The 27,962-nt window shown below is 43.0% G+C and overlaps 2 protein-coding genes across 5 annotated transcripts; both read left to right on the top strand.

Moving 5' to 3' along the window:
* Positions 1-1,698: 1,698 nt before the first annotated feature.
* On the top strand, positions 1,699-21,236 carry LOC306914131 (uncharacterized protein). 4 transcript variants are annotated; one of them, XM_079491068.1, is made up of 11 exons: positions 1,699-1,926; positions 3,717-3,743; positions 4,195-4,378; positions 6,087-6,207; positions 7,116-7,183; positions 7,651-8,148; positions 10,065-10,186; positions 10,529-10,797; positions 12,006-12,320; positions 20,541-20,654; positions 21,103-21,236. In XM_079491068.1, the coding sequence occupies exons 1-10, from the start codon at positions 1,837-1,839 to the stop codon at positions 20,575-20,577; spliced, it is 1,731 nt and encodes a 576-aa protein (XP_079347194.1). In that variant the 5' UTR covers positions 1,699-1,836; the 3' UTR covers positions 20,578-20,654; positions 21,103-21,236. The 4 variants fall into 4 exon arrangements, with proteins under 4 accessions (XP_079347194.1, XP_079347192.1, XP_079347193.1 ...); XM_079491066.1 differs by having other exon boundaries at positions 12,003-12,320; XM_079491067.1 differs by lacking the exon at positions 3,717-3,743 and having other exon boundaries at positions 4,168-4,378; positions 12,003-12,320.
* LOC306914300 (transforming protein p54/c-ets-1-like) lies at positions 21,087-26,767 on the top strand (the record flags this gene model as incomplete). The annotated part of the gene is made up of 6 exons (XM_079491297.1): positions 21,087-21,306; positions 21,692-21,769; positions 22,657-22,821; positions 23,832-24,068; positions 24,899-25,017; positions 26,471-26,767. The coding sequence occupies 6 exons, from the start codon at positions 21,087-21,089 to the stop codon at positions 26,678-26,680; spliced, it is 1,029 nt and encodes a 342-aa protein (XP_079347423.1). The 3' UTR covers positions 26,681-26,767.
* Positions 26,768-27,962: the final 1,195 nt, after the last annotated feature.

Here is a 27,962-nt window from a genome sequence, read left to right as displayed (position 1 = left end):
ATGTCAAATGTTCAGGTGTCTTCAAATTATGTATACCTTACTTCAGAACATTTTCCAAAGTATTGTTTTTTTTTATTTCTGATTTTGGAAAGACTAGCCTTGAAGTGCCTACTCTTATTTTCTTCTGTATGATAGCTCAGTTTAAAGTTAGAATTTATCCACATCTGCAGGAGCTTCCATTTAAAAGTTTACAGTGTGCCAGGTGTGACATCTGCTGGTTGATGAGTACTGCAAGCAGCTCACAAGTGCTTTTAAAAGAAAAACTGGGATAGTCCATTTGGTCTCCCAGGAGAGGATATTTTACATTTCGGATTAGAAACCACAGACAAAACAAAACAGGCAGTGATTGTTTAACCCTGCTTGGCACCCTTGAAATTGAATGATTGAAAATTGTATTCAATTTGTAGAATGGGTACATTTCAAACGAAAGCATACAAGTCAATACAAAATCTGCTATGAGGATAAAACCAGAAAAAGCACTAAGACTTGTTTACATCAGGGTCCTCCATTTTCAATTCATCAGAACTGAAAGACATACCCAAATATACACTTATATGAAAAAAGGAAATCATCATATAAACAGTTAAAGAAAGAAAAAAAGGGGAAACTGTGTAGGCCTACACCTACAGTATGGAAAAATGTGTACAGTTCAAACGAAAGTGCAGGTCAATACAAAAACTGCTATGATGATGAAGCCAGAAAAAAATACATATACATTACATGACACATATACACAAATACACATACATTACTTCCAGCACACGTTCACCCACCATACAGTTTAGACATATCCTCTTGTCCATCAATAAACCAACTCTAGTATGATATTACATCTCTAATATCAGCCAGAATAAATTCCCATATTTTGCTAATGTTGTTCATCACATCTCAAAAGCAGCAGTTCCACATGAGTTTCAGCCACTCTGTATATTCGGTCAGTAACTTCGGTCTAGTCCCCTAGAGAGAGACTGTTGCTGTTTTTCCTTGATGGGTTCTCAGATTGTTTGTCCCCTAACAGACATGAACATTTGGGCACACAATGGTAAACTTTGTTTAAATCAATCTTTCAGAGTATTTCAATACCATCATTCAGAAGATGTTTTTCAAAGTATTACAAACGCCTATAAGAAGATTGGGCCCCTCTATATTCTTTTGTATGTACTCTCCACAGCAGCAGGTGGCGCACATGAGCAATAATGTAGACCGTGAATCAGTCGATTAACAGCAGATCCAGTGTTGCCATGTCCGCTTATTATAAGCGACTTTGTGCATGTTTCTTTCTGTAAAGATGCCTGTACAGACAGTAGTTGCGGGTTGAGGTTGTTTGGGGCTTGTTTCTAAACTAAAGTGTATATATTTAAATTGCTTATTTAGGTTTGGTTCCTAAATGTTTAAACCAATGGTTCTCAAACATTTCCATGTCAAGGACCCCCATGTATTTGCCCACAGCCCACAAACCCCCACCTGGAAAATGTTTTGTGCTAGGCAGGGACCCCGGCCCATACCAGATTTAATTTTAATTTTATATTCTGCTATGCTTGTAGATGTGCTATTTTCAAATAGCTGATGATTATTAGATTTAAAATTTGCTCATTTTGTGGAGTGGCTTTACTTTTGGGCTTGTTTTCATAGACTTGGTGGCTTATTTCTGTCGCAAAATCCGGCAACACTGGCACACAGTGAGTACACACAGAAGGAACAACAATGGCGGACCATCACCATCATCACCAGAGCTGTACTAGTGCTGTGTTGTTGTAAAGCGTCAATGTGTGCATAAACATAAAGCCTCCATCCGAGCAGAGCTCCAGTAGAACCAGACTGACACCGTCCAGCGGCATGAAGATGAGCAGCAAGCCGTCCTCCTCCCCCTCCGTGTCGGCCTGCTTTCAGGAGGAGCTGGTCAACACCATCCATGGAGCCTTCCAGGTTAGCCCTTATGACAGTCATGTCATGATCGCAATTTCACCCTGCGTTACGCACTGGCTCCATACCTTACATCTACATAAAGGTTAATATTTCAAATATAAAGTGCTCAGCCCCGAGGCACGGATGTAGCACAAGTCCTCGTTTGGGTATAAGTACCAGTATCTTTCTTATTGTTCAATAAAAAGCATTTTAATTCGATCGGTGGCCATTTTCTCATGCATTTTACTGCTTTCAACTACGCGAACCTATCGGTTGGGAGGTGTATTGCACTCTGATTACATTATAAACTATGAGGAAATGGCCACCGATCGGATTAAAATGCCTTTTATTGAACAATACGGGTACTTATACCCGCCCGAGGAGATTTGTAACATCCGTGGCCCTGAGGTGAGCACTTTCTCTTTGAAAACTGAACGTTTCAAAGAGAGTTTCGCAATGACGCTCATGTGAACCATGGCTACTTCCAGGTATGATGATACTATCGTAAATAATATCACTGGTGAAAGGGGGAGGGGGGAGCATGAAGCAACATTAAATAATAGCAAAACATTAAACTAATAGCAAAAAGACAGTGAATCAGGCAAAACAGTGAGGACATGAATAACAGCACAATGAACAAGCTTTTTTATTAATATGTTGAATGTAGGTATAGAGTTGCAACTTGCAACACCAGCCATTGACAGACACCCATCCAAACAGAAAAGTCCTTTCTGATTGTATTAAATTACATTAAACTCACCAACATTACAGCTGAAAGGCCAGCTTGAATTATCCTCTTTTTGATTGGCCGTTTGTACTCACCCATTAAATAATTCCAAAGACTTGGAGTAAGATATGGTCCTCTACTTTCATATCCATGTTAAAGTTCTTGCACAAAACCTGTATTTAGTCAAATATCTCCACTTTTCCACCGCATTCAATTTATTGGCATGAGAAAACATACGTTTACATTGCCAAAGCAGAAAGCACAATACAACAATACAGCAATAGGGCCTACAATCAAAACAAAAATGATGTACATTTGAAAGTCATAATCTTCAATAGATCAATTTCTATGTACCAAGATCACTGGATGCAGGTATCGTGCAGGAATATACACAATGATTAGTCTTTAGGGTGGTTGTGTTCCATTTGATATCCTTCTCCTATCACAGCAACTCACAAATCTTGCTGCTGTGTTTGCCACTCCGGGGCTATGCTCTTTTCCATGTGTCTGTTTTCACAACTGAATGACTGAAGCTGTTCACAAAAGGTTTACCTAACTTTGCTACTACAGGGAAAACATGCACATGTTACTATTATTTTTACACTTTGCTCTTTCTTTATTCTTGTTTGCTGTGCTTGCTGTGGTTTTCTTTTTTAATGTTATGCTATTGATGCTGCTGCATTGTCTGTAAGGAAGCCAAAAATAAGTTTTACTCTTATGTACCTGTAGTCCTGTACACAAGATGTAACAATAAATACACCCATGAACCTACTGAATGAGATGAGTGCACAAATTAAATGTAGTGTCTAATGTTTATTTTTACTTGTGATTTTACACCGTATTTCATTTGGCTTATGTTCTAGACTAGAGGTACTAAACACTTTTGATTTATATTGAACTCATTGATGAATTTCTAATTTTTTTCATTCATTTCTTTATTTTGATGGTGAAAACCGATTAAATAATCAGTGTTATTTTGACACCGATCCGATACCGATATGGGCTTTTTGTGGCCGATATGTCCGATTCCGATTATGCTACCGATTTATATGGTGCATCCCTAAATGTAATGTATTCCCTGTAGGTGGCGGTAGAGATAACGGTAAAGGAGGTCACCAAGCTGTTGGTCCAGAAGATGTAATGTATTCCCTCTAGGTGGCGGTAGAGATAACGTTACAGGAGGTCACCAAGCTGTTGGTCCAGAAGATGTAATGTAATGTATTCCCTCTAGGAGGCGGTGGAGATAACGGTACAGGAGGTCACCAAGCTGTTGGTCCAGAAGATGTAATGTAATGTATTCCCTCTAGGTGGCGGTGGAGATAACGGTACAGGAGGTCACCAAGCTGTTGGTCCAGAAGATGTAATGTAATGTATTCCCTCTAGGTGGCGGTGGAGATAACGGTACAGGAGGTCACCAAGCTGTTGGTCCAGAAGATGTAATGTAATGTATTCCCTCTAGGTGGCGGTGGAGATAACGGTACAGGAGGTCACCAAGCTGTTGGTCCAGAAGATGTAATGTAATGTATTCCCTCTAGGTGGCGGTGGAGATAACGGTACAGGAGGTCACCAAGCTGTTGGTCCAGAAGATGGGCGACCTGAGGGGGAAGGTCACCCACACCCAGCGGGAGAATGACACCCTGAAGCAGAGGCTGCAGGAGGCCGAGGAGCAGCTGGAGATCTTCCGAGCGTACATGGGAGGAGAGAGCAGTCCTTCTTCTGGAGGTCCTTCTGGAGATCCAGAACCTGGTAAGTCCTCCTCAGAGGATACTAGGCCAGTCAATCTAAGCTAAAAAAAGGCTGACCCAAAAGAAATTGCAAAAGTTATCGTTCAAGGCTTTTTATGATCCGTTCGCCCAAATGTACTGAACTCATCACATTTGGGCAAGTGGCTATGGCCATTTCTAGCCCCAGGAGTGTTTTTCGTGCAAAACTAATGCTTGGAATGGATTCAGAATCATGAAAACCCCCTGGTTTGATACATTACATGCTTCTTAAAGCATCATTACATTTTCTTTTTTGCCTTATAGGTTTTTAATGGTACTCAAACTTTCAACCCCTGAATTTACCATGATCCACAATTTGTTTAATACTCTGTCCTAGACTGTCCTATACATGTACATGGGAGGAGGAGAGAGGAGTCCTACCTCTCGAAGGTAAGTCCTCCTTAGAGGGTCCATGGGGGGGGGAAACCTCTGGAGCCCCCTGTACACGAGAACCATGTCCATAGAAACCTCTGGAGCCCCCTGTACACGAGAACCATGTCCATAGAAACCTCTGGAGCCCCCTGTACACGAGAACCATGTCCATAGAAAGCGACAAAATAAAGTATCCCATTTAGACCTGAGGACGATTCTACAAATATCTTGTAAATCATGACGGTTTTCTGAAAAACCCATGTTGCTATGTTAGTCGTTCTCAAACATTTTCATGTCAAGGACCCCCAAAAATATATCTAATTGGCCGCCGACCCCCATCTGAAAAAAATTTGTACCACTACCAGGGAACGGGGACCCCCCCAGAAGCAAATATTTGAGTTAAAAACGTTCGCTCTGAAAGAATATACTATTAAAAGATTTGCACACATTTGTAACAAAGCCGACGTCATCACAGTGCTAGCGCTTGAAAGATACCACGCTAAAAAACAAGGTCTGTTTAGTTTCTGCCTTCTAACTAAGCGAGCTATGTCGGATATATTATGTCGGCGTCTATATCTTGAAATAACTGCACTTAGAGCTGTTCTTCGTTTCTGTGGAAACCTTTAAACATGTAGGCAGCAACATCGAGGGCAGCCATTGTTGTTTTTACAATACCGCAGTGTGTAAGTTATGTCCCCATATACACGTGGACCAATCGGAGGCTGTTGTACGGCACAGCAGTTGAAACGCTGTCACTTATTGGGCAGTCATTTTCTGATTTATCCAGCATACTTCTGCATCTTCCGCATACTCTCTGCCTATGGGCCGAAGTCCACTCCAGACTCATAGCGGGGAGGAGGCGTGAGTGAATCCACGTATGTGTCTGGCCAAAGCCAGGCTAGATCCTGTGGTCATGTGTTGTTAAAAGTGTTTCTAGATGACTCCAAATTGTTCATGATTCTAAACCATGTTGATTTCGTCGACTATAGCAATACTATGGCAAAAATGTTCGTCGACTACCCTTTTTCCAATGGAAAGTTGGAAACTAAATGAAAACTAAGCTATGATGACTAAAACTAAGTCTAAATATATTGACAATTTCGTCAACAAATAAAAACTAGACTAAAATGTTAGTATGACTTGTACTTTATCTCTTGTCCACTAGTCCCTAGTAAAGAGATCCAGTATAAGTAATTTTACACTTGATTGCATCCTGAAAAATAGCAGATAGATCGGCTATTTTCAGCAAGTGTAAAATCAGTCATTACGACAGCATCAAGGCCCGCCAAAATACATTACTACTACTGTGTCCCCGGCAGTGCTGTCCAACCGAACTCTCCAGAACCTGTCCGGATCCCAGGATGAGATGATCAGTGACCTGAAGACAGAACCCCAGGTTGACCTAGACAGCTCAGAGGACGGAGACAGCGGCACGTTCAGGTAGGGGTGGGCCATACGCTGTTAAATACAACGTCTCCACCATATGTCTTTTCAGTGATATCGTATATCGTGACACAGTGAATGCACTGATGCAATGATGTTCAGTTCTATACCTTAATTCAGGGGTTCTCAACGTTTTTGGTTATGGACCCGTTTTTGACCGGCCCCTCTCCCCACCACCAATACAAATTGACCGCTACAATAACCTTAATAATAGAGAAAATACATGATATATATATATACTGTATAATACTGAAACCAGATATAATCATTAAGGAAAGTTTATGCATGCCCTATGTGTACTATGTAAACTCTCAATTTCCATTTTCCAGCCATTCAGTTGCAAAAAAACAAACCGTTTTTGTTTTGTTTTTAGTTTAAAAAAACCCCATCTGGGGACCCCCCCAAAATAATTTCGGGACCCCCTGAGGGGTCGTGACGCACAGGTTGAGAACCCCTGCCTTAATTTATACTTCTGTAGAATGACAGTGTTCCACTAAATGGTCTGTTACTCCTTTTCTTTTAATTTTAGTTACCTTGTAGGTACCGTTAAGTAACTTGAAAAATAACCATTAAAAAAAACTATGAATCGTGATAATATCGTGGATTGTGATACTGCTTGAAAAATAATGGTGACATTGTATTTTTCCATATTTCCGTGTTGTTAAAAGTGTTTCTAGATGACTCCAAATTGTTCATGATTCTAAACCATGTTGATTTCGTCGACTATAGCAATACTATGGCAAAAATGTTCGTCGACTACCCTTTTTCACTGACGAAAACTAAATGGAAAGTTGGAAACTAAATGAAAACTAAGCTATGATGACTAAAACTAAGTCTAAATATATTGACAATTTCGTCAACAAATTGTATTTTTCCATATTTCCGCCCACCCGCCCTACGTTCAGGGAGATCTGTGCAGATGGAAGGGTTTTGTCCCAGCAGTATCGTGAGAGCTCCACCCTCACTGACCACGGTATGTTGGTTTATTTATATCCAAAATATCCTTTTTATAGTGTGTGTGTTTATTTTTGCTCTGTAGAGGCCGATTCTACAAATGCCTTCTAAATCAGTGTTAAATTATGGGTCCATTTGTTTCCATTTTTCGCTTTCAAGAGTTAAATTGTTGTTAAACATCTGCATTACTCAATTTACAAAAAGTCTACGACAATTAGAGCATGTAGAAGAATTGTTATTTTGATCAACATTTGCCTGTTGGTACCACCATCAATACAGAATGGAATTGTAGACAAAATCCTATCCAACGATCAACATATTGAGGTTAAACGTCATCAAATGGTGGTCCGTGGCTCAAATGCCCAATAAATAATGGACCTTGACATGAAGAGGATTGAAAACCACTGGCAAAGAGGATTTAAGGACGTGCATGTTTCCCCTGTACACTGACCCCTACCTGTTCTGTTGTCCCATCTCTCTCCACAGAACCCCAGCAAGAAATGTCTGGTGTTCGTAAGACAGAGAGCGCCAAGCGGTCGTGTCGAGACACAGCCCTGCCACCTCGTCCCAGAGACAAAGAGGACAACGTGTCCGGTACCATCTGTCCCAGAGACACCGAGGACAACCGGTCTGGTACATTGCAACCCAGAGGCACAGAGGACATGTCCTGTAGGGTCCAGCTGGTTAGAATCAAGGTGGAGAACGCGTCGAAGGAGGGCATGGGCGCAGACTGCTGCTTTGACTCCATGGCGGTGGAGGACTTTGGCCCCGATGGTCTGTCTTCTCTCGTCCAGTCCAAGATGGAGGACTTTGGCCCGGACGGCCTGTCTCTCGTCCAGTCCAAGATGGAGGACTTTGGCCCAGACAGTCTGTCTCTCGTCCAGTCCAAGATGCTGGAGGAGTGGAAGCCTTTGGAGATGTTGAACACTAACGTCCACAACCATCACCCGGAGCCTGTGGTTCCTGGACCCAGCCGTGCACTAAGTAAGAAGAGCTTTTTGAATTATACGACCGCAGATGTTCCCTTATTATATCGACGGATAACTAGGATTGTTTTGCAGAGGTGTACAGTGGTTTTATGGCATGGTGTCTCGTGTAGCCAGACAACTATTCGATTTTAAAGTATTTTATAATTTAGGTGATGAGAAACTCACCTTTTCAGTAGTAACACTAATGTGTTGGGGTGAGCTGATGTGTTTGATCTATTTTAAAGGATAGAGAGACTAGTACTATTTGCAAATGAGATTGCTTTAAACCTTTTGTGAACTGCCACACCTGAAGTTATTCATAACCATTATAGTTCCTGATGTTGCTTTGCACTCAGTGTCTGTGTGTGTGATATATGTATGTATTGTTTTGTAGTGTTTGTCTGTGGTTGTAATAATGCTGCCTCTTGGCCAGGTCACTTGGAAAAGTGACCTGCGTAATTTTGACCTGTTTAACCCATTCAGGACGGGAACCTACAAGCTTGTAGCGTGGCACTCACGCTACGAACTTGTAGATCAGAAAAATCGTGAAAATGTTATATATATGTGCATATATATTGTATATATTGTATATATATATATATTGTTTCAGAGCGAACGTTTTGAACTCAAATCTTTGCTTCTTGGGGGTCCCTGGAACAACATATTTTCAGATTGGGGTTGCAGCCAAATTACATTAAGTTTGGGGATCCTTCATGTTGCTGTATCAGCACCACTGATACAGAAACATAGGTCTTTCAGAAAACTGTCATGAATTAGATTAGAAGACATTTTTTGAATTTGGACCTCAGGTCTTAATGGATTAAACTAGGCCTGTCATGATTACAAATTTAAGTTGCCGATTAATTAATCACACAAATAATTGTGATTAATGATTTAATTGTGTTTTTTGCATTGGAACGTTACAATTTGTATTTGTTTGCCTTTTAGACTTCCTAATCACAAATTGCACAGGGTTGATATGAAAAATAAAATAATAATTAAATCACAGGAAATCACAATTTTTACAAAATATACTTGATCTACACGCTGTCTTGTAAGTTATAAGCCTGTAAATCTGCTATTTCTTTCTGAAAACTTTATGGACATTTTTTCAACGTGGAAACGATTGACCATTATGCAAAACAATTGCCATTATCTCAACTTAATTGCGATGATGAGGCAATGATGCAATAATTGTGACAGGCCTAGTTTAAATACAGGATATGATGTTGATTAGCGCTGCACGATTCTTGCTCAAATGTGAATCTCGAATTTTCTCCAAGAATTGAGATCACGATTCTCACACGATTCTCGTTTTTTTCCATGTCAATATTTATTGTCTTTATTCTGTAGTGGCTGAACATTAGATGTACAAAATGTGGCACCTGGAGCCAAATACTGTGGCTTTAAACAAACTTAAACCTCTCTTAAAGTCTGTAGCAAAACCAAGAGTAACTATAAAATGAATTGGACAGCCAACTAGTGCTGCACCATTCTTGCTCAAATTTTGAATTGGGATCGCATAGGTGTCTGAATCTAGATCTCGATTTTATTTTATTGTGCAGCACTAATGTTCTATCCATCCATCTTCAACCGCTTATCCATAGTTGGGTCGCAGGGGCAACAGCTCCACCAGAGAGCTCTAGACTGCTCCACCAAAGAGCTCTAGACTTCCCTCTCCAGAGCAACACTAGTAACGTCCTCCTGGGGGATCCCGAGGCGTTCCATGGCCAGTGTGGCGATGTAATCCCTCCATCTGATCCTTGGTCTGCCCCAGGGTCTCCTCCCCTGTGGGACGTGCATCGAGGACCTCCCTAGGGAGCTTAGGTGGTTCGAGCATCTGGTTATGATGCCTCTCGAGCACTAATGTTGATGAAGTTATTCGTGTAAGGGCTCCCTCACTAACCATCCTGTTTTCCTCCCTCATTGCAGCTCATCACCCAGACCTCTCTCAGCTCAGCGGGGGCAGCACTCCAGACTTCTCTCCAGGAGACTTCTCCAACCTGCTCCCCCCAGGAGACATGGCCCCCACCCAGGCCTCCTCCTCCTCAGTGGTGGGAAAAGTACTCCAATACCCATAAAGTGCCATTTGCGTAACTTACGTTATTTGGTTTAGTCCGCCCGCCAAACCCGTAAATCGATCAAATAACGTAAATTGATGTTTTATCCATGTTTTGATCCGCTTGAGTCGATTGCCGATTCACGTTAGCATCGAGGTGTCGAGTGTGACACTGGAGCACGCCATCTTAGATTGCGCGTGCATCTACATGCGTTCAATCTGCTCTTTTCAATCGCTTGTATCTATGTATGTATGTATGTATGTATGTATGTTTACTTGAGTAGTAAACGTACTTAGTTCCTTTACACCGCTGTCTGTCTTGGCACCTCACCCCCAGGTGTACGGCGTCAACGTCGGGGCCGCCGGCGGACGCAACCATCCCCCCGCCGCGGGCGCCATAGCCCCTCCTTCTCCCAGCCTTCACCACGTCGTGGCCCCTCCCATCAGCCTCCACCACCACGCGTGCAAGCTGTGCGGTCAGACGTTCCACGCCCCCAGCGTTCTGCGCAGACACTACGGACAGTGTCAGCAACACGCCCTGCAACAGCAACGCCAGCAGCTGCAGCTGCAGCACACCGCCAGGCAGCAGCAAGTCACGTCTGCAAGGTTCGGGAACAGTGTTGTTTTTGACAAGCAAATTTTGATTTTAGTTTTTGTCATAGTCTTTTGAATAGTTTTCGTTTAGTTTTAGTCACCTGAAATGTTTTAGTGTTGGTTCAGTTTAAATAAAAATCTACAGTTGATTTAGTCGAAACCTAGACCACTGGGTACTTGGTGCGTCTTGGAAAGTCTTGTGCGTCTTCTCTTGAATCTAGGGGGACGCGTTCTGGCATGCACGCACGTGCACCATTCCGTTCCGTCCGTCAAAAAATGACTGGTACCACGGTGTGGCACTGCGTTCTACGAGCATGACACCACTGGGGACGCGCACCTATGGTCAAATCATTCTACAGGCCACGGGTTTCTGCAGGGTTTTTTTTTTACCCTTGTGGCGCTAGAGCGAGACGTTATACCTTTTATTTTTGAGTGGTGCTAGCCACTCCATTACGCAGCTATGTGTGTCCCTGTGTCTGTCCGTCCGAGCACGGAAATAACATTGTTTGAACACCAAGTGTCACTGCTGATCAGCCTAAAACACACACACACACACAGCACCACTCGGCTCAGACGGGTCTGATTATTATTTTTATTTTTCATTTCTTCCCGTGGCGCTAGATTTGGCTTTTACTTAAAGGACCACTTTTCAACCTATCTTCATATAATAGGTCCTCACTAATAATCATGATAAAATGGAACCATTTCTTTCTACTTAAGTGGTGAATTGGTCCTTTAGCCCATTTAGACCGTACGACGTGTGGGAACATCATAACTAATCCAACCAACGGGTGTCCTAGTGTATTTTCATTGATATCAAACGAGAGAAAAATATTCAGATTTTTATTTTTTGAGTTGGCCTCTCCTTCTGCACCATACTCCTTGCTCTTCGCGCATGCGCGTTGCCGTTCACTTCCCCGTATACGGATCAGAAAGAATGCCTCGTATCTCCTAATCTAAGGAGCTCTCCGTGGTTTTGACCAGATGGATATACTAAGCCCTTCATTTCTGACTTCCAACATGCCTCTCGTTCAAAATATGAATGCGAGGGATTATTCAGCGACTTTATCGTAACCATAGCGAGGTAAGCAAACACAGGGGGAAGGGGGTGGCTTGCAGAGTAAAAGCGGCCATATCTGCGCGTCACCCCGAGCTGTTATTTTGAAAGAAATCCCGGCGCTGATTGTGTTAATAAAATGTCCTGATGGTTCCCCCAGCAGGCCCCAGGGTGGTAGCGCCCCCCGGAGGACCAAGTTGCAGCTGTACCCTCCGGGCTGCAGCCCGTTCCGCTGCACCTTGTGCAACCGGGACTTCAACCGCGCCGAGAACCTGAAGACGCACCTGCGCATCCACACGGGCGAGCGGCCCTACACCTGCTCCGTGTGCACCAAGCGATTCCGCCACTCGGGGGCGCTCAAGAGGCACTTCCGCATCCACACGGGCGAGAAGCCGTACGCGTGCGCGCAGTGTGGCAAGACGTTCCGAAACTGCGGCGGCCTCAAGTTCCACCAGCGGTCTCACAGCAGGCAGCGGGAGTACGGCGGAAACCTTCACTGATTTCACTTTTTTACTTTAGAAAACAAACAAAAAAAACAATTTTTGTCTTTTGTTTAAATCAGTGTTTCACAAACCTTTTAGCTCAAGACCCAAAAGAGAGATTAGACGTTTGCCCGGGACCCAAACTAGTGGAAATTGCCGATCTACAAGCTCACAACGCGTTGCTTCATGCCGTGTTGTGAGCTTGTAGATCGGCTATTTCAAATGTATAGAAATCCTTTGATTATTCTTTGATTTCTTCATGAAATTACTGAAAAAAAACAAAAAAAATGTTTTTAAGTCATGGAAGATTTTGCTTCTTTTTTGGGGGAAATGTTTTTTTAATAGCTTTTGAAATATTAACCATTATAAACAAAAAGGGACCCACAAATATGTGTTCGCAACCCACAAATGGGTCCCGACCCAGTGTTTGGGAAACAGTGGTTTAATTCAGTGGTTTTCAACCCTTTTCATTCATATCAAGGTCCCTTATTTATTCTGGATTTGAGCCACGGACCACCATTTAGCCTCTCAGGCTGAAACTAAAAAATATTTTGTTGTCGTTGGATTAGATTTTGTCCACAATTCCATGCTGTATTGATGTGGTACCATAATTTAGGAGAGATAACAGGCAAACGATCAAGTTACTACATGTAGTCTCGCATAGCCAGACAACTTTTCCACAATCTCCGAATGATATAATAGTCTGGCACTACAACTCCTGAAATCCGAACACGGAAGCTGGCATCTGTTCGTCATTTCCGTTCACGAAAAATATTTACATTTTATTATTATTATTGATTTGATCTATTTTTATTAGACATCAAGCAAGAAGTTCATCTAAGAAGCTTCAAGGATAAAAAACACTACAGTCTTCCAACTTATTTTCATTGTGGTCCTTGGTCTGGGACAAACATTGCAACAAAATACATATAGGCAAATATTAAATCAATAACTAACACAATCAAGAGCTACACTGCCTACATCATAAATACATGTGATCTCATTACTAATATAGTTAAACATGATACTATTCTGCAATATTTTCTAAAAGCCCTTGGAGATGGCTGCTGATGCTCTTTATATTCAGGGGTAGCGAGTTCCAGTTTACTGCTCCTCCAAATCTAAAGGAACGTTTTCCCATTTCAGTGGTGAACTTGGGCATGGCCAGGTCTGCTATGCTGGCAATGAACTTCACTGCGCTTCTGAAAAGGTTTTTACAAAGGTACTCCGGGGAGCTGTTGATATATACGTTATGCACTATGTTCAGTTGAAGATGAACTGATCCGACTGCTAAAGGGGGCCAACCCAACTGCTGAAAGTAAATTTGACCAACATGGTCCCTTGTAGACAGCCCCAAAACGAGCCTGACCAGCTTCTTTTGAGAGACCTGTAATTTATTGTTTCCCATTTCTGCTCAGCAGCAAGCTATATATGCTTAGATTATTTTGATATCTTCTATCTATAAATGTGCCACGTCTATGTATATCTGTAATCCACGTAACTCGAGATCCGTTCGCCCCACCGACTTCAAATTCACACAGGCCTGGCCGCGGGAAGATGTTTACACTAGCAGGTGCTGAACGTTCAGTAGGGGGTGCGCGTGCACGCGCATTTTCGCGCAATTTCACGCAGAAAAGTGGCTTTTACTTTCCCTCTCCACACGCATGAGAAAACTGACACAGGCAATTAACCAGGATAAGGTGCTGATACTGTGATACAGCATATTTATTAAGCCTAGTAACAGAAATCTGTTTTAATTAAAATTATTATTATTTTCCCCCTCCCGTCCAAGGGGGGGCTGTGCCTGGGGGGAGGGGGTGCTCCAGCACCCCTACTTCCCTCAGCCATGCCGACAGGGAGTGCCGTGCCCGGTGTCGATAGACAATATGCATAGACTCCATATTTGGGCATGCCTGACAATAACTCCATATATGGGCATAAAAGGGACACAGACATAACTAGAAATGCACTCTGACGAGCTGCCAACTTGCGCTTCGCACACAAGTTGGCCATGAATGGCCTACTTGTGCACGAGCAGAGCGCACAACTTACCTCAACCAAGTTATTGAAACATCTGAGTTATGTCTATATAAATCCCTTTCCAGATATCCACTACAATGAGTTCTAAATGTTTTAAGTGTCCTATATATAAGTTTGAAACTCAAATTGGTTACGTCATCCACATATGTATACATATTGTGTATTTTTGGTGGCCCCCTCGGCCAATCGGATTGGCTGAGGGGGATTGGATGACTTAACTATGTATGTTTATGTAAAAACGGTGGTTCCTGATTGGCCGAGGGTACTTGCGCCGCTCTGCTCGCGCAAGTAATAAATGGGTGGGGCATTCATTTCCAAAAGGCATCGTTCCAAGTAGGCACTGGCCACCGCTCTAGTTTAGACTGTATGACCGGACACATTTAAATTGCGAGAGGCAACAGTCTGGCCACGCGAGCAACTCCATAATTTGGCTGGGGACCCCCTCAAGGACCACTGGTTGGCCCGGACGGTTAGCTCAACCGTCTGGGCACCTAGGCTGCCAAGCCAGATGGACGGCGTGCCGCGGGCTCGACTCCCGAGCCCGACGGCCTTTGCTGCGTGTCACTCCCCATCTCTCTCCCCCTTTCCTTTCTGTATACTGTTCCTTGTCAATAAAGTCATAAAAAGCCCACTGGTTTAATCGACTTCAGATGTTCGAGACTAGGTATGGAGCTTGTTAATTTTTATTTATAGCGAGCACCTTATATAACAGGCTTGATAAGCCCAAAGCGTAATGATACCGGGTACTCGATAAGCTTGTAATCCTGGTCTCTAAACTACATCCCCCTGGCCAGCCGGGGCACCTGATGGAGGGGAAAGGAACTGGTCGGAATAACGTGTTCCTTCTACGTGCTACGTCCGGCCGGGGAAACTCCCCCTGTCAGGCGAAAAGAAGCAGCTTGGACATAGATATTAAAAAAATAGATGCCTCATTGGCCGCTGCAGTTCATTGGAGCGACGTGTCTCCAATGAAGGCAGGAAGTCAAGTGGAAGTGCAGTGCTGAATGCTCTCTTTTTTTAAACATCTTTATAACAGTCATGACAATACAAAACAAGACAAACAAACAAACAACAAAGTTAATAATACAACAATACAACATCAGAGCCAGGGGGATTACTAACAGAAAACATTAAAGAGTGAACACAAAGCAAGTTTTCCGCAGCTTTCTTATTTAGAAGTGCTGAAGGCATTTGCTGAAGGCACGCTGCGTTGCTGCCCAAGTGACGTCACTCATGTGACTCCTCCATGTCTCTCGCTGTCACTCAAGTGACTACTGGCCAATCACAGCACGTCTTTTCCAGGACTTATGTTACGCACGCGGAAGCTTGACAAGCTTCCGCTCATTGAAGGCAAATGCTTTGCAAGGTATCTCGGGAAAATTGTGCCTTCAATTCTGACGCGCCCCAGAGCCGGAAGGGGTGTCTAAGTTTATGTGTATATGAGCTTGGATTCCTCATGCATAGAAGGAAGCATGAGGTCAGTCCGCTGCCCCACCAGGTGTAGCGCCCAGGATTACATTAGATAATTGATATGTATTGTCTATATTTTGTACTACATGCTAAATAAATAAACCTAAACCAAAACACTGGGTGAAAAAATGGGTTGCAAAATTGTTGGATAAAAATAAAAATAAGCTTGTTATCAGGTTTTTCGGGTATCAGGTTTTGAACTCCATCTCTAGTCTGTGCACAAACACATAGAGTTGGGGGTCCTTTTTAGGATTTTAACAATTCCAGTTCCTTAACTTAACGATTCCCTCTTAACGGTCCTATTCCCACAATATGAGACTAGTGGTAGTTTAGTGAAATAATCAATTAATAATGTATCCCTACTTTGGGCATGTCATCATAGTCGAAGATTGTCAATACATTTCATAACATTACGTTGCTTTTGATCAGCTCACAAAATGTTGTGAGCTGGTAGATATTCTGTTTAATTGATGTGTTGGTTATAAAAATTCTAAAAGCTAATTGATTAACATGCTTATCTAAGAACCTCACAATTGGTACGTATCACGATACAGAGGCACTAGATTCTAAATCAACGCTTATCACGATACATATCGTATCGCGATAAGCGTTGATTTAGAATACCGACTGTTCTGCCCTCAGTTTGAGTTCATGCTTTTGGTTCATGTTGGAATCTTAAGTTTACATTGCTTGTTTGTAGTAGACTGAAAAAAGATTTTATTTTTATATACTAAGAATGGCAGACTCTTATTCTGAAATGTCAGCAGTATGTTAGCAGTGCATTAATGGGAAGAAGAAGCTCCATAACGATGTAGACTAGACTCCATTAGAGAACAAGCAGAGAAGCACACAATGACTTTGTGTCCTACTAAATTTACTTAGTGTCTAGGTCACCGATTGCAGATGTTTTGACAAATATTGTCAGAAAGTGTTATGTTTCCAAATCAATTTGAATCAACTTAAAGCATCTGTCACTGTGTCGGGCAGAAACTGATGCTGCTTTATTTTTTATTTTTTTTAAGCCGTGTCACAAACGGCATTTCCTGCCATATCGATATGGTAGCCTCTGTATCGATACGTTTAGGAATACGTTAAGATTGTTGCGATTAATTGAACACACCCCCTACTAGTTTTAATACTTCAGCCCTGACAGTTCCCCGGTCGGTTATTTAAACACATGCATTCAAGTCTGTTTTTCTTTTTTGTTTATTTGATTTACAATAGAGCGCCGAAGTCCTGACGTCACTCGCTCATCCCCTGGTTCACGGAAGTAATTTCTCTATGGAGAATAACATGGGCTCATCTTAAAATTGTCTCATATAAAAATAAACAAACTGTCTCTGAGAAATTGTCGGGTAGGTGTCTCTGTATTGTTTACGACCGTCAGTCAGTCATATTTCATGTACATGTAGTCTGTTTCTAGCTAATTTCTAACTAATTCAGCAGCCGTAACAATAGCGTTTTCTCTCAGTTGATTCTTCATATCCATATGAGTGAAACGGCCGGGATTTGTTCAAACACAGTTCTTATATGAGGCGATCTAAAATCCCACTATGGGGATTACAAACCATGCAAATAAAAAGGACTTAGTGCCCTCTACTGATATTGACGTCAGACTTCGGTGTTTTATGTGATTATTAAAGAAAGTTGTTTTGAATCTTTTGGTGTTTTTAACTGTTCATTTCATGACGCTTGGATGTGTGACAGGTGTCAAGAGCCAATCAACGGGGAATTATAACAGGTAAAGATATATCCGTAAATCCTGTATTCTGTCTTTCCTGGATGAAATTGATGACCTGAAATGTATTTTCTGTTTAAAGAAACGGAGACCTGCGCCTACGGTTTTCATCTTTAAGGATCTCAACAATAATAATTATAGTGCAGCGATATAATCGAAATCGGCCATAAAAATGCCATATCGGTATCGAATCATATGCAATCAATGAGTTCGATATAATAACGTAATATATCGGTAGGCCTATAGGCCAATATGACACTAGAAATAATCGAAGATCGGTGTGGTTGTGTGGTGTGGTTGTGCCGACCACTGATGTATTGACTCACACGACGTCACTAAAAGGTTTTCGTCAAACGTCTGTAATCCACGTAACTCGAGAACCGTTCGTCCCACCGACTTCAAATTTGACGCGTTCCACAACCCCACAGGGAGTGCAGTGCCCGGTGTCGAGTCGGTGGGATACACCGCTGTCCAGAACCGGCACAAAAGGCCTCTGGCCGGGCTCTGGACATGCAGGGCCCCTGCCCAGGCTCTCCATCTCCATGCTGGCCTGTTCTGACGTCTGTATATTTGGGCATGCCTGACAAAGAACTCCATATATTTTTCTTTGTTTACCTGGCTGGTGTTGGCTGAGACTTTTCATGTATGAAGACACATTTTTACAAGATCTATCAGCCAGATGACGTCTTATGTTGTTTCTGCGCTAAACAAACGTCCCCAGCCAAGTCCATATAGACTTGGCTGGCAAACAATTTTCATCATAACTGCCCTAACAAAACAGACTTATATAGACTTAGACTTGGGCTGCCACACGTAATCTCTTTTTTAGGGGTGCCACACACACACAGCTTTGTGTTTGTCTGTATGAGAACAGAAGTTTTTAGCACGGAATGTGATGATTTGATTGGCTGTGCAGGGAATGTAATGTATGAGGATAAGAGTGCCCCTCACTTCACACGAGTGTGATTTATTTTTTAATAGCCAACGCTAAAATCTAAAGTGTCACAGGTGCTTTCCTGGTCCTAATGCGTGAACACCATGCTCGATTACACCCCTCCCTAAAATGCAGACATAATGCCGCCTACGAGTCCCATGCCCCGCCTCATAACCGCATGATTGGCACGTGTCAATCACAGCAATAGCCCTGGCCCGGTCCCCTCCCACATATCCATCATATTAACCCATTTAGAACTGAGACCAGATGTCTTCTAAATCATTTTTCTGAAAGAACCTGTTTCTATGTCAGTGGTTCTCAAACTATTTCATGTTGGGCCCCAAAGATTTTATGTAATTGGCCGCCAAACACAATCTGAAAAAATGTTGTTCCAGGAACCCTCCAGTAGCAAAGATATGAGTTAAAAACGTTCGCTCTGAAAGAATATATATTTTCACAAGTTTTCAAAAATAGCAGATCTACAAGCTCGTAGCGCAGCATTCGGTGCCGCGTTACGAGCTAGTATAGGACTGTTTTCAACAGCTAAAGTTTAACATAATAATGGTTAAAAATGGTTAAAAGCTAAGGCGACACAGATGTGTTCCCGTCCAAAATGTGTTAAAAGGGTCTTCCTCGCCCCGTGTGGGGTCATTTCATCCACTCTGATCCCCTCTCCTCTACACACCCCGTCGGTCCGTCTGCCATGGAGTGGAACGCGTACGGTAATTAACCTGCTTTTATTGTTTCCTTTTTGTATTTATATATCAGTGGTACTCAACCAGCGGTCCTTGAGGAAGTTGCAGGTGGTCCCCCAGCTAAATGACGGGAGAGCTGGTAACCTTAATACAGTAGATCTTTAACTCTTGAGAGTGTAAAATCAAATCAATTGGACCCCTTACGGGTCCATTTGGTTTCATGTGTTACACTCTCAAGAGTTCATTTATTGTTAATCATCTGCATTACTTAATTAACAAGAAGTCTACACAATTAGAGAATATCTTATTTTGATCAACGTTTGCCTGTTGTCTCTCCTATAGTACCGACATCAATACAGCATGGAATTGTAGACAAAATCTTATCCAACGACAACTAAATATTCTTTAGTTTTGGGTTTAAGAGTCTAAATGTCATCAAATGGTGGTCCGTGGCTCAAATGCTGAATAAATAATGGACCTTGATGTGAAAAGGGTTGAAAACCACATGTGTGTATACCAGGGGTCTTCAACAGTGGGACCGGGACCCCCAGGGCGTCTTCAGAGATACTGCAGGGGGGCTGCCAGGGGCTTTTTAATTAACCACTTGAACCCTCGCACCCCCAAGTTCACAACTGCAGTTGCGGATCTACGTGAGCTTGTAGATCTGATATTGTAGACGGGGCTTAAAGGGACACCACCCCTTTTGCAAACAGATCTTATTTTAATGATGTTTGGGAGACGAAACACTTTCCTGGGGTTTTTATTTGGGTAATATGTGTTTTTTTTTTTTTTAGATATTTCAGTATTTCAAAGTGTCCATGGACTCCATGATGTCATTGACACTGGGCTTCCTGGACTACAATTCCCATAATGCTTTGGTGCACTGCTCCTCCTTGTGGATAGGGGGAGGGCTGTCTTACTGAGACAACATGTAGTCCAGGAAGTACCCCCATCTGAAAATATGTAGTTCCAGGGACCACTCCCCAGAAGCAAAGATTTGAGTTAAAAACCTTCGCTCTGAAAGAATATACCGTATATTTATAGATTTGCACCACATTTTCAAGATTTTTCAAAAATAGCAGATCTACAAGCTTGTAGTGCGGCACTCAATTCAAACATAGCAGTATGCAGTAATGGTCCACTTGATAATCATGTAATCATATTGTGAATTAGTAATGCATTAAGGTGCTTTAATGTTGCAGCTGGTAACATGGGGTTGATTTTTTTGTATTACTTTGTAATTACTGAATGTACCTAGTTATTTTATACACCACTTGTTTTCTAATGAATATGGAACAAATTAAACAGCTTTCACTCAATTGTTTGTGCTTGCGGTCAGACCCTCTGGACGTGCCCCCGCTGACCCCCACCAGTAAGGAGGTGTTGAGTCAGGCGGTCAGCGCTACGTTTGCAGGCTTCGCCCAGGAGAGAAGTACCCAGCACTTCCCTCAAGGTAACTGACCCCAAACCCTAACGCCTAAACCCTAAACCCAGGAGAGAAAGCACTTGACACAAGGTACTGTCTCCTGACCGCTAGCATATCTCATCTGTGCTGACAACAACCATGAAGAAGCGTTAATCCCTACCCTCCTTCCAAACTGCCCTAAAAGAACAGATGGTCCCAGTAAAAAAGTATTTGTTCTTATGTGTTCTAATGCAGACCCAAACCTGTGGTCAGAACATTTCTCCTACAGTATGTGTTCTAATGCAGACCCTAACCTGTGGTCAGAACTTTGCTCTTATGTGTTCTAAAGCAGACCCAAACCTGTGGTCAGAACTTTGCTCCTACAGTATGTGTTCTAATGCAGACCCTAACCTGTGGTCAGAACTTTGCTCTTATGTGTTCTAAAGCAGACCCCAACCTGTGGTCAGAACCTTTGTTCTTATGTGTTCTAATGCAGACCCCAGCCTGTGGTCAGAATGGGAGGTGAACCACTGGCTGGACTGGTGCCAGGTGGAGTTCGGCCTGCGGAGCCTGGGGCCGGAGTTACGAAGCCTGCAGGGCAGCGAGCTGTGTGCCCTGGACCGACACGCCTTCCTGGAGCTCACCTCCGACTGCACGGCCGGAGAGATCCTCTGGGAGCACTTGGACACCATGAGGAGAGGTCAGTACCTTACATGTATATCATACAACTGGCGGCCCGGGGGCCACATGCGGCCCCTACCTTCACTTAATGTGGCCCGCAGGTTAATATCAGAATATTGATATATTATTTATTTCTGCTGTTACAATTCCAAACGTGCAAACATGACCTGCTTTAATGACTTCAGTCTATATTAGTAGCTGAATGACTAGTATTAGAAATGTGTTGTTTATGTCCAATGTATTTGCATTTAAGTTTGTGTGTGTGTGTGTGTGTGTGTGTGTGTGTGTGTGTGTGTGTGTGTGTGTGTGTGTGTGTGTGTGTGTGTGTGTGTGTGTGTGTGTGTGTGTGTGTGTGTGTGTGTGTGTGTGTGTGTGTGTGTGTGTGTGTGTGTGTGTCTCTTCAGAGTGTGAATATGACTCTAGCTCATCACTGACCCTGTGCTCGATGTCGTCCTACTGCCACCACGCACATGTAAACAAAGGTAACAAAGATGTAGACCTGAGGTCGATTCTACAAATGTCTTCTAAATCTTCTAGACAGTTTTCTGAAAAACCTGATGTTTCAGTGGTTTTCAAAGTTCAAACTATTTCATGTCAAGGAGCCCCAGAATTATGTGTATTGGACTGCCGGCCCCCATCTGAAAATATTTTGTTCCAGGCACCCCCCAGAAGCAAAGATTTGAGTTAAAAACGTTCACTCTGAAAGAATATATATTCAAAGATTTGCGCCACATTTTCACGATTTTTCAGAAATAACAGATCTACAAGCTCGTAGTGTGGCACTCGGTGATCTGCTATTTTTCAATAGCTAAAGTATAAGATAATGCTTAAAACACCAAAAGGGGTTCCTGTCCTGAATGAGTTAATAACAAATCATTAGTTTGTATTATCTTATCAGTTTAGTTTTTAAGCAGGGTTTTTGCTGGGCAGTCCTACCTGCTCTGCCTCTGCCTGGCATGAAAACGTTTGACGACTATTATGTAACGATACATTTTAACAGTGATATGATACACATCATGATACATGGTTGACGATACGATACATACATGCTCGGGGGGTAGAGTGGCCGGTAGAGCAGAAATGCCATTAAATGGGGATCTGTAGCCTAATACATTTCAACCTGGGGGTCCTTGAAATTAAACGCGTTGAGAATCACTGCTAGAGCCGTTAAAATCATCTCTTATGGGGGTCTCTGGCATATCTCTTCAAATGGGGGTCCACGGACTAATACATTTGGGAGTTCTTGACATGAAACTGTTTGGGAGCAACTGGCCTAAGGGATGTTCTCTGGCAAATACATGGATTATATTTTAAACACATAATGGACAAACATATGGCATTTCTCAGTTGTGTGTGTGTTGTCCTACAGACTACGAGGACCATCACGGTTGTCCAGACAGACAGAGCGTGGGTCTCCAGTCAGATGGTGTCCAGCTGCACAGCCTCGAACCGGTGTCCGCCACGCTGTCTCATCACCCTGAACACTACCACCTGCTCCCTGTGACGCTACTGCACCACCTGGGGGCCACTGGAGGTACGCGCTTAACCTCTGGTCCAGGGTTCCGAATATAGCACTAGGTGTGGTTTTCTGGACCTACTGAAAACCAATAGGCACATTAGCAGCGAGGAGACAGGGCAAGCTGTCCTTCTCCCCCATAGAGATGCATGTTAAATGACGGGATTTCTCCATATAAATCCATCCATCATTTCAGTAGAAAGAGCATCAAAATGTCTTCTAAATCTAGTCAACCAGGCCTGTAGTGTAGACGCCTTATTAGACGACGTCACACTGATAAGCACCAGCATGCGCACGCAGGCCGGTAGCACAAGAACCCATTACCCCACCTCTCATAAGATGCAATGGAAAAGTTCTAACTGCACTCGTGTGTATAGATGCCCCATCAAACTTTCAGATGCTGTTTTTCTGCCAGTGTGGAGGAAGAATGATTAGGATTTGTATTGTGATCTCTCACTCTTGAAATATATAATCCATTGGTTTCTGTTGTGTGTGAACAATAATAGCAATACAAAGCAGTTGTCCTCAAAACCACACCTACATTCGCTGTCATAAGAACGGGAGGTGCGCTCATGATCACGGCAGCAGAGCCTGTTTGTGCACGGCTGCACGCGCACCTATGTTTCATGTGTTACACTATATATTCAAAGATTTGCACACATTGTCACAATTTTTCAAAAATAGCAGTGGTTAAAAGCTAAGGCGACACAGATGCGTCCTCAGGTCTAAAATGGATTAAACTGATAACTCTGACTGGGGAGGGAGTCTGTCAGAGAAAAGATATGTTGGAAATATATTTTCTGATGTGGTGTTAACGTGATGTTGACATGGCACACTGACTATCAAGAAAATGAAAACATGAAACATTGCCGACCCCTGCTTTAAAGTAACACTATAGGGGTTGTTTACATAGGATCAATTATTAATTATTTCATCAATTGATCGCTTATTTTCCATGATGGATTTTAATTGATTCGTTTGATTAACTCCTTAGTGTCCTGTTTGTGTGTGATGTTAAACCCCTTCAGAGCCGGACCTAGAAGAGACCCTGCGCTATGACGACTCTGACATGGCTGACTCCATATCCTGGAGCGGGTCTCTGCAGGACACGGAGCCGGGGCCGGTGGCCACTGGCGCGCTGGAGGAGAGTCCGTTCCGCTTCCCTCCTCCTCAGCACCAGCACCGCAGTTTCAAAGAGTTTGTGGGCAACCAGACGGACATGAGCCGAGCCGTCATACCGGCTGCCATCCTGGCTGGATACACCGGTGAGACTTTTATATTTATACTCACCTGCTACTATCCTGGCTGGATACACTGGTGAGACTTTTATATTGATATACTCACCTGCTACTATAGTGGCTGAATACACCGGTGAGACTTTTATATTTATACTCACCTGCTACTATACTGTCTGGATACACTGGTGAGACTTTTATATTTATACTCACCTGCTACTATAGTGGCTGGATACACCGGTGAGACTTTTATATTTATATACTCACCTGCTACTATAGTGGCTGGATACACTGGTGAGACTTTTATATTTATATACTCACCTGCTACTATAGTGGCTGGATACACTGGTGAGACTTTTATATTTATATACTCACCTGCTACTATAGTGGCTGGATACACTGGTGAGACTTTTATATTGATATACTCACCTGCTACTATAGTGGCTGGATACACTGGTGAGACTTTTATATTGATATACTCACCTGCTACTATAGTGGCTGGATACACTGGTGAGACTTTTATATTTATACTCACCTGCTACTATAGTGGCTGGATACACCGGTGAGAGTCTAGGCCTCATTTAGACTGTCACATCTGATTTAAATCTGATGTATTTCTCAAATCTGATCTTTTCGTCCGACCAGTCACACTGAACTTGCAAGTGACCAGATCGCATCTGCCACAGATCATCTGTGTGTTCAGACTGGCAGCCAAATCCAGCCTGAATCAGATCTGTGCCTCATAGATTGGAATCCGATTTGTTTAAATAAGTGTAAATACAAACAAGCTAGGTCACATGGAATCCGAGTTTTACAAATGCCACTTTTAACTCCAGGTGTGTTTCTCTCCTTTCAAACAGGAAGTGGTCCCATTCAACTGTGGCAGTTCCTATTGGAGCTCCTTACAGATCGCAGCTGTCAATCATGCATCAGCTGGACAGGCGACGGCTGGGAGTTCAAGCTGACCGACCCTGATGAGGTATGACCGTTTGTACTGATTGATTGATTGATTGATTGATTGATTGAATACCTTATTAACTCATTACCTGATGAGGTACGACCGTTTGTATTATGTACTTTATTAACTCGATTGTTAAAGGGTTTGACTCTAACTTTAACTTCTGACTCATTTTAACTCTTGAGAGCGTACAATTATATTTGGTTTCATTTTACGCTCTCAAGAGTTAAAGATCTAATAAGGGTCCACTTGGTTACCAACTCTCTATCATTTAGCTGGGGACCACCTGGAACACCCTCAATGTCCCATTTTACAAAATTAAAAATATGACAGACAGACAGACAGACAGACAGACAGACAGACAGACAGAGACACAAATCTGTGCATGGGAGCGGCTACACCTCTCAAAAACCTACAAAGTAACTAGTAACTAAGGTTTTCTAACACATGCAGTGGAGTAAAAGTACAATATTTGCAGAAGTATTGAAAATCGGAAATGCTCCACTAAAGTAAATCAAATCACACCCGTGTTAAGTGAGGGCCGCTCTTATCATCGCCATCATGACGTAAAATAGACACTATGGCGTAAAATTGTCCATTCATTGTCAATGGTGAATTCAATGTTTGTGTATAGGTCAGGACAATGTTTGTGCACATACACCAAAAGCTGGACATAGGAGGGGCCCTCAAAAATCACACTCATGTGAAGTGAGGGGCGCTCTTATTATTCTCTGTTCTCACTGTTAATCCTCAATTCCGTGCTCAGCCAATCAAATCATCGCTATGGGGTACACACACACACACAAAGCTGGGCATAGGAGGGGCTAGCGCTGGCAAATTCCTGTCATATATGGGATTTGTGGACTCTTACCTCACAAAAGGTAAAAATCAGAGCACCTGTTTGAGCCAGAAAATCTACTGAATGTTTAAAAAATCACACCCGTGTGAACTGAGTGGTGTAAGGTATTATATAGCCTGATCAGCTGTGGTCTGACGTAATGTCTGACGTAATGAAATCACACCCGTGTGAACTGGGTGACCATAGCAACCATGCTCATTTTTGAGTGGTGTAAACCACTCCTACAACTGGCTTTGTTAGTCTGTCTGTCTGTCTGTCTGTCTGTGCTCAAAAAATGAGCACGGTTGCTATGGTCACCCAGTTCACACGGGTGTGATTTCATTACGTCAGACATTACGTCAGACCACACCGCTGATCAGTCTATATAAGACCTTACACCACTCAGTTCACACGGGTGTGATTTTTTTTTTGGTACGAACAAACACGTGGACACGTAAACTAACAAAGCCAGTTGTTGGAGTGGGTTACACCACTCAAAAAAAAGTTCAGGTTTTTGGGTGCAATTGAGCTCAGAAAACAAAAACAAAAAAGGATTTAATGTCACAATCCCTTTAAAAACAATTATAATAAAATACAGTAAATGTACTCGGTTACATTCCACCCCATCGACCACAGGTGGCGCTGTTGTGGGGCCGTCGCAAGAACAAGCCCAAGATGAACTACGAGAAGCTGTCGCGCGGCCTGCGCTACTACTACGACAAGAACATCATCCACAAGACGGCGGGCAAGCGCTACGTCTACCGCTTTGTCTGCAACCTGCAGGGCCTGCTGGGATACGAGCCGGGGGAGCTGCACGCCATGCTCAGCGTCGGCAAGGACGAATGAGTGACGTCGTCGCCGACCGCAGTGACATCACCACAGACTGCAGTGACATCATCCAACGCCTTATGGTGCGTTCGCACCAGTGTTGATTTTGACAGCAAATTTTGATTTTAGTTTTAGTCATATAGTCTCTTGAGTAGTTTTCATTTAGTTAGTTTTCACATAGTCCTAGAGACCTCTCAGTGCCTGCTATCCCCCAAGAACACACAAGGCAGAGAGAACGTCCTGTTAGTTCTGGCAGGAGAGAAAGGACCCAGTGGGTGGGTCCGCGGGGGGGTGCCCTGGGCACGGTGGTTGCTGGGGTGTGGCCGACTGGAACTCACCTATACTTTTTATGGCATAGGCAGCTCCTGGCAGGATCCACCGGGAGAAACTAGACACAGCTGCAGGACATGAGACTAATTAATTAGCCACAGAGAGAGAGGAGTGTGTGTGTGCGTGCGTGTGTCAATTTAACAAAGGTGCAGATGATCAGAAATCAGCAGAGAGAGATCGACGTTTGCGCTACTGCATGCCGAATTGAAGTGGACTTGGCCCCTGACTTTTTTTTCTCCCTGGAAATAAAAATGTCCGGGTTTCCGAGGCTAGGCCGGCATTGGTTTGCTGCACCTGGCCGGCAGGGTTGCACCTTGGTGGGCCTTGAATGACTGATTTTACAATTGCTGAAAATAGCCGATCTACATGAAGCTCACAACGCGTCACAGCGTGACGAATCTCGGGCGTGCATTACCTTTATCCATAAACTTCTTTGCCATGTTTTACTATCTTGAAAAACATTTTAAAATCTGCTATTTGAACAATTTTTTTAATGTTTTTTAAAATAGAAAGAAAGGGTGAAATTGGTGACCTGCTGCAACATGTGTCAACCGCGTAGACATCACATAACGTCAGTGTCCGAACATAATCATTACCGGTTTTGTTTATTAGCAGAGTTCAACCTATAGCGGTATTAAAAGACCTCCATGTGAAGTCCACAAGATGGTCACATAATTATTTCGGCAGGTCACCAATAAGGTTCTTGAAATGTCGAGGCTTGAGGTGGAGGTCTAGTTGCACAGTGTGGACAAATGTTTTCTCAGTGTCTGGCCAGAGGACCTCAGGGGTTCAAATGGAGTCCTTACAACAGTGGTTCCCAAATTGTTCATGTCAAGGACCCCCAAAATGATACTCATTATCCTGCAGACTCCCATTTGAAAGGATATGCCAAGGACCCCCATATGAGAATATGTTTACGGTTCAAATTTTCATTTCAAGAACCCCCCGGTTTGACCTGAATTAGGCGTGC

The sequence above is a fragment of the Electrona antarctica genome (assembly GCF_951216825.1).
Source record: "Electrona antarctica genome assembly, chromosome: 21".
Classification (NCBI taxonomy): domain Eukaryota; kingdom Metazoa; phylum Chordata; class Actinopteri; order Myctophiformes; family Myctophidae; genus Electrona; species Electrona antarctica.
The sequence above is the reverse complement of the archived record's forward strand: the minus strand, read 5'-3'. Positions and strand labels throughout refer to the sequence as shown.